Source organism: Cynocephalus volans, chromosome X (genome assembly GCF_027409185.1).
Source record: "Cynocephalus volans isolate mCynVol1 chromosome X, mCynVol1.pri, whole genome shotgun sequence".
NCBI classification, from domain to species: Eukaryota; Metazoa; Chordata; class Mammalia; order Dermoptera; family Cynocephalidae; genus Cynocephalus; species Cynocephalus volans.
The window spans coordinates 13,740,623-13,752,815 of NC_084478.1; the positions used below are offsets into that span (position 1 = coordinate 13,740,623).

Sequence of the window (12,193 nt, forward strand, 5' to 3'; positions counted from 1 at the left end):
TAGAATATAGAGGGACTTCTACATTTTTCAAGATGTGTTTAATAAAGGTCTATCTATAATAACTTTTGAAGTGTGTATCTAGTGAACAGTACTTTATGCAATGTCCCCTGTCATTATCAACTCATAAATATTAAGTGTTTTTCAGTGACTTATGTGGTAGTGATGATCGGGACTATGTGCTGGTATTCCGAAGAGCAAAATCTATCCTAAGTGGTGCTTCCATTTGTGATAGAACATGTTTATTTCCTTAGCTCCAGAGACTAAAGAAAAATTGATTTGTGTGGGGGGGGGGGGGGCGGGGATAGAACAACTATTAAAGGTAGTGAAGAAATTTCACAGGCCTAAAGAACTACTAAAAGGAAGGATAGATTTTACACCATGAAGCAGAATCCTATCTCTGATATAACACAAATCAGCCTGAATTTTGGAATAATCAATAGGATTCAAAGTGACTATTTTCAATTACAATCTCATTCTTAATGGTCTCTTAGAATCCTTAACCCTGGGAGAAGCAGAGCAATATATGGCCAAAGGTTTCAGGACCTTTCTTCCAACGTTATCCCATCAGCCATCCGAGGATAATCAAGGATTCAGCCATGTCAAAGTCCAAGGTCCAAAGTCAATTTTTTTCATTCCCTCTCTTGCTCTCCATTCTAGTTGATCTAAGACAAGTTTCTGACATTGTAGTTAAAACACTTCAAATTAAACCAGAGTAAGAAAGCCTGTTTACTTCCCTACTGGGTTCAAATATATTCTGTGATGCATTGTTGAGGTGACAGGACCTACCATGGGATCAGTACGAGAAAGTGAATAAACATACAAAACTACAAAATATTTTTTTTGCAAGCCCATAGACTGTGATGAAATACAGGTTATAAAGAGATGGTAAACTTATGGGCCTCTTGATGTGCAAAACCAAATAATTTCTAAGAGTTATTTGTAATCCTGATTATGTTTCTTTTATAAATAATCTATAGATTTTCCTCTAAATAAGAAAAAAAAATTAAAGAAATTATGAAGGCCTGTACTTAATGCAAAACACAGTATAAGGAGAGAAGTCTCCATTTTGAGCCCTATCTTAGCTGATTTCTGGACACTTTTTCTCAAGTTTTAATCACACTCTTGAAGCCTGTGCTTTCTCAGTCCCCTACATAGTGGCCTCAAACCTCTTTACTCCCCAGAAAGCAGCTCCATGTGGCCAGGTACTCATGGCAGCTGCTCTGTGCAGTCCAAATGGTCTGGGATGGGAAGACCAGTTATAATCGTCAAACACTTGTTCCACACGGTGAAGGTGGGGCACACAGGCTGTGCAAACGCGACATCGAAGGTGTAGAGGTGGATGGAGTTCAAAGCATCGTAAAAAGCGATGGAGCCATTGTCATAGTCCAGCAGGATGCCGACACGCCGGAGGTGGGGGGCTGGCTCGATGGGCATCTCCTTGCTGTTGTGTCTCACCACCCAGTTATTGTTGCAGCGACACAGTGCCCAGGAAGCAGAGTTCTTCCCAATCCACTCGTGCTTCGGGGCCGATTTGTAAGCAAGGCCAATGGCATACCTGCAGAAGCCAAACAGCAAAAACAAAACCAATGAGCCATGTTGCACATGTATGTGAAACCCGTTCTGTGGTTCCCAGGGGTCATGAAACCATGATCGTCGGTTGTCCCTGCCCATTCTCTTTAAGTGAAAGCTTGGCAAGAACCTCAACACCTGTGTTCCTCATCTTCTTCCCTCCTGAACATACAGTGGGCAGAAAGGAGCCACTGTATTTACCCATGTTCCTGTTTTCAGCTCAAACACTGCAAGAGAATTTGAACTTTGGGTTTTGCTGCTGGATTTTTTTCATCCTCATGAAGACCTACACAGTGAATTCTCTAGACCAGTGCTGACCAATAGAACTTGTTGCAATGAATGAAATGTTCTGCTCTGCTCCGTACGGTGGCCACAGGCCACATGTGGATATTGGGCACTTGAACTGTGGCTGGTGAGACTGAGGAACTAAACTTTACATTTATTTAATTTTAATTAAGTTATTTAAATAGCCACATGTGGCTCACAGCTACTACACTGAACAGTGCAATCCTAGACTTCTCCATTTGACCTTTTTTAAATCTTTCAGTTGACACCATGTCTGTCATTTTCCATGACTTTGAATGCACTTTGCCAAAGGCAAGCATGGAGAATGATTTCCATTTACAAGGATAAGTCCCTTATCATCACTTAACCTCAGTTTTCTCATCTGTAACACAGCGACAATGACAGTCTCCATCTCCCAGGGCTATTTTAAGGAGTAAAAAAAGAATATATGTTAAATTCTGGGCACAGGTCCTGGTGTGTAATATTCAGTAACTGTTACTGTATTATTATTGCCCAATGACACATTAACAGTAAGTAACAGAATCAAAATTTGAACTTAGGATGACTCAAAAGGCCACAAACTTAAACCACACTCTATAATCCCTTTCCCTCACCCGAAATTGTGTAATTCATCACTGCCAAGAGCCCTTCTGATGATATTTCCTTCTACCCTTTAAAAAATTCTTGAATGTCTTTGAGCAGATGGACATCTTGGTTATTCTAAACGTTCTCTCAAAAAAAAAAAATCTTAAGAATTCTTTCTATGATGTTCTAAGCTTCTTAATCTCTTTTTACCCCTCTGACACATGTCTCGGTAATATCTGTAGTACTTCATAGTATTAAAATAAGCAAAACTTAACACTTCATAAAGACTGAATGATTCACAGTTCAACTTTTAGTATGTTATAGTAGAAACCAGTCTAATTGGATATTGACATATGGTATCTTACCCAATACGAAGAGAAAGCTCCATCAGTCTTTGATAAAATGGCATTCTTTCAAAAATCACATGTTGGATTTAAAATATAATCATTTTAAGAGTGGCGTGTTAAAGAAAATTAATACAACATGCTGTCATTGAATTCAAAACGAGGATGCAACTGCTACTCTGTGGAGCTCAGTGTGCCTGCCTATCTGTTGCAGCACAGCGTCCTTTCTTCCCTCTCGTAAATCCTCCCTGCTCACAGGGAGAATCCTGCTTGCATTTCCCAGAATCTCCTTTCCCGTAGGAGTCTGGATCGGGGTCTGCTAACATGAGATCCTTGCACAAGATCCAGAAGTTCTAAGAAGAGGGGGAACACTCTTTCCTGATGGCACACAGTAGACATGAGGTTTAGGAAAGCTTTGGGATGAGCTCTGAGTATACCCGCTCTGTGCTGAGGGCAGCTTTGCGGGAACCACAGCTTGCCGTGACATGGTCAGCCACAGCAGCAGACTCCCTGACTAGCACTCCCCGGCCCTTCCAGGGTGCCTGTCAGCTTCTAGTTCCTTCCTCTGTGGAGTACCTTAAGTGTCTTCTGTTTATCAGCTGAACCCTAACTGATACATTTTGGAAAGGTTTTAGTTTTGCAATTTCCAATATCTCCCCCAAAGATGTTCTCCATGCCCTGGCAGACACCACTGCCATTTTCCAGATCACTTGGAAGCTGCATCTGTATCACAAAATAACCACATCTGTATCGTTCCCTTCTGTTGCCACACACCATTTTAATTTTGCTTTAAAGAACTTCAATGTTTATTTCCCATTTGAACCTTAACTGAACCATTTAAAGTAGCTGTGGCAGGTATGGCTGACTTCGTTTAACAAATGGGAATCATAGAGAAGGTTAAAATTAGGAGCAAAATCCAGAAGCTCCCGCTATCCCTGCCCCCCACCACCCTATCCAACTTCTTGTCTAGTAATCACCGCATGAACTCATTATGACTCGTTTAGTTAACACCATTCTATAAAACACCAAGTGCACATTAACAGCATTAGAGAGTAAGAAAATAACTAAGTGTATAGTTCATTAAGCAAAGGAAAATACTATTATATTAGCATTAATCTGTAAAACTACATACATATTTCCATTGAGCTTGAAAGGTGCAGGCAGAATATAATGTTCTATTAAGTTATGCAGTGAGACATAGAGAATTCAAAAAGTACAAAAATTATGTTTCTCACAGCAATGTTAACATGCCCCATTGCATGGATCATAGCACACACGTTAATTTAAAGTCACGACTATATTTCACGAGAAAATGTATGTGTCATTGGCTGTTGCAAATCAAGTTGTCACAGGCATTTAATATAGGGGGCACCCTTTCCTTGCTACTATCTCCCAGAAAATGTGAAACTACTTTCGACACAAGGGTTTTTCTGAAACTGACACAATCACGGGCCGAGCCCGTGCCACACTCGGTAGAGTGCTGCGCTGGGAGCGCGGCGACACTCCCGCCGCGTTCGGATCCTATATAGGAATGACCGGTGCACTCACTGGCTGAGTGCCGGTCACGAAAAAACGACAAAAAAAAAAAAAAAGAAAGAAACTGACACAATCAGTTTTGTGAAGATTCAAAGTGTGGCAATTAATTTTAAAATTTATTTTCCCCCTTATGAGTTAGTTTTGACATCTGGAGGGTGTTTTCAAGGTAATGCTGATCTGTGTTTATATAACTGAAGTGGCCTGGTGGAATTTCCCACATTATTCATCAATGGCAATGAGATCATAGTGATCAGGTATCATTTATCATAAATAATTATTAATAGGGTTGTAATCATTCAGACCCTGGATTTCATCCCAGATTAATATCATACATTAATTAACTAGAAACATTTGCTTTTTTGCACCTGCATTTTCCTTTGTGCTTTTATCTTGCCCCAGTGCCACTAAAAACTGCAAACGCCAATCTTGCCAGCTACTAGTGGGCTGAAGGATTTATCCTCCATCCTCTGGCAGGATGTTGGAACAGGAAAATGCTCTGGGCAAAGAGAATCATGAGGATAACAAGACAGGAAAACCTACTTGCTCAGCAAATGTAGGTCTCGTTACTGGGAGAAATGGGACACAAAAGCTTACAATCTCACTACTTATATTTTGGTTGACTTGAACCTATATCATAAAGGATGCAGACACATTGCATTATCTTCACAGATTTGAATTGAAAGGATTTTTTTTTATAAATAAGAAGTGTGTTATCATGCTTCTATCAAAAGAAACACTGTTATAACATTCACCATCTTCAGGTTATGCGGTTTTGAATATTGGTTTTATTTTGAAAGCCAGGATAAAGCTATCATTCACTGAGTACTCTACTGTAAGCCCTAAAAAGTAATCATAACATTTCAAAAGTACATCACCCTTTTGTAAGTAGCAGCACAGCATGGTGGTTAAGAGCAGGGATCAACAAACTACAACCCAGGGGTCAACACTGACCCTCTGCCTGTTTTTATAAATGAAGTTTTACTGGAGTGTAGCCATGCCCATTGTGTATGCATTATTTGCGGCTGCTTTCCCACTACAACGGCAGAGTTGAGTAGTTACGGTAAAAATCGTAAAACTGCAAAACCAGAAATACTGACTCTCTGGTTCTTTATAGACAACATATGTGAAACCCTAGTTAAGAACTTGACCCCTGATTGCAGGCTTCCTGACTGTGCTACCAGTGAGCTTTGTGACCCTGTGACTTTGGGCATGTGCCTCAGTCACCTCATCTGTAAAATGGGACAAAATTAGCACCTACCTTTGTAGGGCTGTAATGATGAATAAATAAGTTCACATCTATAAAATACTTAGACCAGTGCCTGGCACACAGTCCTACCAATATGAAGGCTTCTCAAATAAAAATAAAATAGTTCTTTTTTTGATCAGTAGCAAGCAGGCATTTGTGAGACAGATGGCCAAAGTAAGGGGTGCAATTCGTGGTTGTGGATTAGGTGAGGTTAACTTTGCGAGGTTAACTTATTTTAATGTAGACTGCACCCCAACCTTTGGCCTTAGTCTTAGTGAACTCCGTGGGCTAAAGTCACTGAGCTGGATCTAACAGACCTTTTAAAATGATTCCCAGCCCCTGGCCACTGCTTCACCCTTGCCTGCTCAGCCCTTAACTATTTGTACTAACTGGCCTGGTCTAGACTCACAAAACATAAAAGGCAACAGAAATTAGTTTTTTAAGACAACGAAGAGTAATGTTTTAGAGTAGAAATTGGCAAACTTTCTCTAAAGGGTCAGGAAATAAATATTTTTGGCTTTGTGGACCTTATGATTCTGCCTTAACTACTCAACTCTGTCATTATGATTCACAGGCAGACATAGACAATATGTAAAAGAATGGACACGGCTGTGTCCCCATAAAGCTTTATCTACAAAAACAGGCAGTGGGCCAGGTTTGGCCCATGGGCTGTAGTCTCCCGACCTGTGCTTTAAAGCATAAAAGAGCAGTTTTAGATACTATAGCTCTTCCAGGGGCCAGAATTGTATAATCTTGCCTCCAATTCTAGCCATAAGTAAAAAATGGATGTACTTAAGTTTTTTTTCTGACTGGCTAAATGGTAGTTTATATGATTGCTTGGCAAATATTCACTCCCTCCTCCCACCTCTGTGGGGGGAATATACTTCCCTATACCATTGGCTTTGGGCTTGGCCATATTGCTTTGGCAAGCGGGAATTTAGTAGACATGATACAAGGAGAGGCTTGAAATGTGCTTGCATAGTTGAGCTTGCCCTCCTAGGTTCCTTGAGAAGAACATGGCCTGAAGGGCCTGCATGTCCAAGGAGGGTGCAGAGATACAGGACAGACCTAGACCCAAACTGTAGCTTACAGCAAAGCCAAGTTGAAACTAGCCTTGATCAGCTAACCCACAGACATGAGTACTAGTGAGCAATAATAAATCATTGTTGTTTGAAGCCACTGAATTTTGGGATGTCTGTTATGCTGCATTATTTTAGCAATAGCTGACTGATACAGCTTTCCTACATTTTATTCTTCCAGATGGATCCTGGTATGGGTTAATGCTCTGACAAAGCACAGAAACAGGTGTGCCTTTCTATAACTGGAGGAGAATAGGGATAAGTTGCCTACCATGTGCTTCCACTTATGACCACTTCCCAGTAATGCCGGCCACTGTCAATGAACACGTTTCCAGCCACTCCGTAGCTCCCTTGGCTGGTGAAGCGTTCAGGCGTGTGACTCTTTTTGGATGATGACTCATCACGTTCTACCGTCAAGTTATCATGGGACACCTTCAGTTTTCGATGAGCAGATTTGGGATCCAGTTTAAATGGTTGGCCTGGAAATAAGTTCACAAAACAAAAAGTGAAAGAGGAAAAAGGACTGTTTATTTTAACATGAACAATGGCATATTTTCATAATCAGATTTAAAAAGCAGGAATAAGTCAGCCTTCCCTGAATCATGCCTCCTATTACAAGACAGTGTCTTATATATTTTAACTTCATAATAGTAATACAATGTCTTATATTTTAAGTTCTTATATTTAAGTGTCTTATACTTTAAGTTCATAATAGTAATTTAAACTTCATAAACAACTTTCAAAGACATTTGCTTGCACAGTTTTCACGATTTCAAAAGGTAATTAGGGGACAGTAAGTCTGTATAGCTCCAGGCACAGGAAGAGTGAATACCATGTCCCTGCCTTCAAGAGCTTCCAGTCTACCAGTTCTAAGGTAGGGATGCACAGCACTATGCTAGTGAGTATTCAGCAACAGCATGGGCAAGGATCAACCAGAATGTATGACGTGAGCTCTCTTCATGGATTCCAGCTGTATGCAAGCAGCACAGATAAATACTGGCTGGATAGCATCTCAAAAAGGAGGAGAGAATGAAGACCTCATTTTAAACCATTGCCATATTCAATCCAGCTTAAAATGCATTCATGCTCAATAGACTTCAGACCTGAAACCAAACAAATCAAGATTTCAGGTCTTCACATATAGAATATTCTGGAGGCTTACATTATTCTGAGATTGTTGAAAATTAAAGAATTACTCTTATGAGCTTAGAATTACTATAAACTTGTAGATTTTTCAGCTCACAAAATCAGGAAAAAATGTGATAGTAATGCCTGGGTTTTCTATTCCTGTGTTTATTTATACATAATAAATATATATTTATTTATAATAAGGCCCTCTCTATTTCATTATTCACATTTGTATTCTGAAGACTTAACTATTAAAAAATCTTGGCAGAGTCACATTTTGTCATAGTTGTTACTTCTTTGACAATTGTTGGACTGGAGTACTGCCCATCACTTAACACCATGTGGGGTACAAGGCATTTAAAGGCAGAAAAACGAGTTACAACAAGATGCAAATACCATGGTGTCCAAACTCCACAGCCACTGTTGCAGTTGGCAGGCCCCTTCTGCCCAGTAGACAGCTCTCAGACAATCACAGGAAAAAGTTTGGTAAATGTGACTGTGGCAATCCGTGATGCTGACCAAGAAACTGACCCAGCGAGCATGGGGCAGTGTGTGTTTTGTCACATGTGGGTAGGCCAAAGGATTTCTAGTCACTGCTTGGATACAAACGTAACACCTGCACCTTCAAAATTCTTTCTTTTAGACCAAGGATCAGACACCTTTTCTGCAAAGGGCCAGCTAGCAAATATTTTCAGCTATGCAGGCCCCGTGGTCTCTTTTGTGACTATTCAAGTCTGTCATTGTAGCGGGAAAGCAGCCATTGACAATACGTAAATGAATGGGCATGGCTGTATGCCAATAAAACTTTACTTACAAAGACAGGTAGCCAGATTTGGCCCTGAGCTATAGTTTGCTGACTTTTGTTTTAGATTTCCATCCATACCAAAGAAAAACCTTAAAGCGAGGAGCACAGAAAACCCTCAAGTACTAAGCAGGGAGCGGATATTCTCAGAGGCCGTAAGACCCATTGGATTACATGTGTAGTTTACATTTTAGCTTGTCTTGTTAAAAAAAAAAAAAGTCCCCGAGAATGATCATGCCAGCAACTATTAGGGATAAGGTATGAACTAATATAAGAAGAATATAATGATAGCTTTGCTTAAAACATTTCAATTTTTTTAGAATGTTCAAATTTACTTATTTACTTTTAAAAACTGACAGATAAAATTGATGCTGATGGACAGAGCAGGAAGACATTCCATAATGGCACCCTCATTTACAATGAAGGCCCAGTTCTGCTGGCCTCCTTCCGGTGAGGCAGATCAGAACGTTGTAGCCATGAGGACTGGCCTTGTACAGAGGAGATACTGCCCGAAACATCCCACCTGCCCCGGCTCATGTGCTCACCCGTGCACACACAGAGCAGGTGTGCCAGCTTCATTCAGGCCTAACCCCCTGAAAATTCTGCCTGTGCCTCGGATGCGTTACCCAAATAAATCACTGCCCGCTCTGCCCAAATTCAAAGCTTTTGCTTCAATGAGGACAAAATAGTTCAAAGAAGAAATGAATTAAGTAAAACTAAAAAATTCAATTCATTATAATATTTGTATAGGCTACGAACCTATTTGGGCCACTGTTCACTTGCTTGGACAACTCTTACAATGATCTTTTGATACTTGGCCCAGCTGCCAGTCTCCCTTCCTTGTAATCTACTCACTACATCATAGCCTCTCCTATTTAAACTCTCCAACCTCTCCCCCAACCAACCATCACTCTCTGAGGAAACATCCTGGCACTGCCCATGAGGGTTTCACAGTCTGGTTCTTGTCTCCAGCTTCCTGGCTCACCCATCCTCCCAACCGAAGCCACACTTTAAAAACACTCATCAATTTTCTGTCACACAAACATACTCTCCTTGTCTCTGGGCCTTTGTACGTGTTGTTCCCTCTGCACGGAACACTGCCTCCTCCTCACGTCCCCTGCTCTGAACCTACCTTGGAAAGCCCCCCGAGGCTGTGCTGGGGCACCCCCTTTGAAACCCAGCACCCCTCATGGTTATTCTTATTGCAAACTTCACACACTGATTGGTAACTAAGGATTAATGTGTTTTATTCACCGAAAGCCTGTGAACTCTTTGAAAGAAGCCCATCTTAGGAAGTTGAAGGTGGTCATAGTATCCTCAGCATCTTACACTGTCTCAAACACACTAGATGCTCTAGCATATTTTCTGAAGGAACAAATACATGTTTGAATGCAAATCAAAAACTCTTGTGCCATGTGCTGTCTGGTTATAAAGGAACATGCCATCATGTTATATTTTCTTATACACTTAAGATTGTTTTGAGCTTGTGTTTGTGACAGCTCATAAATGAAACTAAAATGTTCCCATTTTTAAAATGAAGAAACACTAAATGTGACGTGGGATCCTGGATTGGGTCCTAGAGCAGGAAAAATATTAGTGAAAAAACTGGTAAAATTGGAATAAAGTCTGGAGTTTAGTTAATAGTAATGTACCAATGTTAATATCCTAGTTGTGACCAATGTACCAAAATTATGTAAGATGTTAACATCAGGGGAAACTGGGTTAAGGGTATACAGAACTACGTATTATCTACAGATTTCCTGTAAATCTACGATGATTCCAAAATAAAAAATTTATTTAAAAAATATTTAAAAACTAGCCACACAGCCACGTGAGTACCAAGTGGCAGAGCCTCGGTCTTCTCATTCTTAATCCAGTGCTTTCCTTACCCCCCTTTGCTGTTCCTCTAAGACCCAACAGATGCTCTACAATGTATTGGGAAATCAGGGATGTGAGTTAGATGAGGGTCCCTTTTGAAAAGCGTTAATTGTTCTTGTCGACTGGCTGGCAACTCCCCAACATGGCGCCATATTGCCACACTCCAATTTGTTTTCTCTTGGGAGGTCTTATGCAAAGAAACACCATATTACATAACATACTATTTCTAGATCAAAAAGATGTAAAGAAAGAAGAGAGGATAAAACAAAACACATACAGGCAGAGACAGAGAGAGGGAGATGACAGTATCACAAGACACAAGTAGATGATAGGAGGATGACAGGCTGGGTCATTCTTTGTGGTGGGGCCTGTCCTGTGTATTGAGGGATGTTTACCATCACCCCTGGCCTCTACCCACTAGATGTCAGTAGCATCCAACCCAGTTGTGACAACCAAAAGTATCTCCACATATTTCTAAGTGTCCCCACATGGTGGTGGTGGGAGGATGGGGGAAAGGGGGCAAAATCACCCCTGATTAAGAACCACAGACCCAGACAGGTATCTAGAGTAAAATAAAGAATTTCTGAAGAGTTATTAATTTGCTATTCTACTATAGAAAACAGTACTACCTACCATTTACAGAGCCCCTAACTGTGTCAGGTTTTATATATACATATTCTATTTCTCACGAGAATCCCTCCAGGATTATTTATTTAAAAGCTGAGAAGACTGAAGTGCAGAGAGATTAATGGCCTCACGGCTGTGAACACTTAAGACTCAGTTTTGGAACCTAGAGGTACCTGATGCAAATTCCACTGTTCCACACTAGCTATTTGCTTACTTTTTGAGGCCATCAGGGATGCCTAAGACAGAGAAAAGGAAAAGAAAGGGGGCCAGAGTTGGCTGAAAGGAGAGCAGACGGCAGCTCTGCTGAGCTCACAGCACTTACTGTTTGTCTTCAACTTCCCAGGCTCGCTGCTGCGGCTGCCTGCCTGGTTGATGGCCTTGACCATGAAGATGTACTTGGTGCCGCTCTGAAGACCATGCACTGTGTAGTGGTTCTGCTTGATGTTGGGAACGATCATCCAGCTGTCAGCCGAGTTACACAGACCTGCAAAGCCAACCAGACATGGCGCAGTTCTTTGGCACAAGCACGAGGCAATGTTTGCATAATTTCAGGTTATTTGACCTGTTAGAGTGTAGTGCTTTGTCATGACAGTCATCTATGAGAAGCTGAGTTCACTAAGACAGACATAGCAGATTGTATTTTTGCCTCTAATTCTTCACTCTGCCCTGTATCCAGGCCTAAGTGACTGCAAGTGCTCTCTCTAAAGAGGTGAGATATATTTCCTTGTCACACAGTTTTGGATTTGGCCATGTGACTTGCTTTGGCCAATAGGATGAGGCCCAAATGACAACATGTTGGTTGCAAGAGTAGGCATTACAGGGTCTTGAGGGTTTCTGTTGACCCCTTGTGTTTCTGCCATTGCCATGGGGACAACACTCCTGGGATAGTATGCTCATTTCAACAGGATGAGAAACAGGGAACAGCCCTACCACCCAGCTACTGCCCAGCCAATGCCCAGTAATGCAGGAGCGAGCCCAGCAGAGATCAACCAACCCCAACTGACCTCCAACAGGAGAGCCAGGAAAAGGACCATCAGGGTTGTCTGTGATCCTGTGTTAGGGTGGCCGTAGCTAACGGATTCAGGAAATGGATTCCTAAGAGAACTCTGGAACA

The 12,193-nt window shown here is 41.2% G+C and overlaps 1 protein-coding gene across 1 annotated transcript in view; it reads right to left on the bottom strand.

Moving 5' to 3' along the window:
- Positions 1-952: 952 nt before the first annotated feature.
- Positions 953-12,193, bottom strand: part of MID1 (midline 1) — a 153,319-nt gene continuing 142,078 nt past the window's right edge. The window contains exons 8-10 of the mRNA XM_063083240.1: positions 11,402-11,563; positions 6,916-7,123; positions 953-1,555 (exon numbers count right to left, since the gene is read on the bottom strand). Coding sequence (XP_062939310.1) covers positions 1,207-1,555; positions 6,916-7,123; positions 11,402-11,563 — 719 coding nt within the window. The 3' untranslated portion in view covers positions 953-1,206. The remainder of the gene's footprint in view (positions 1,556-6,915; positions 7,124-11,401; positions 11,564-12,193) is intronic.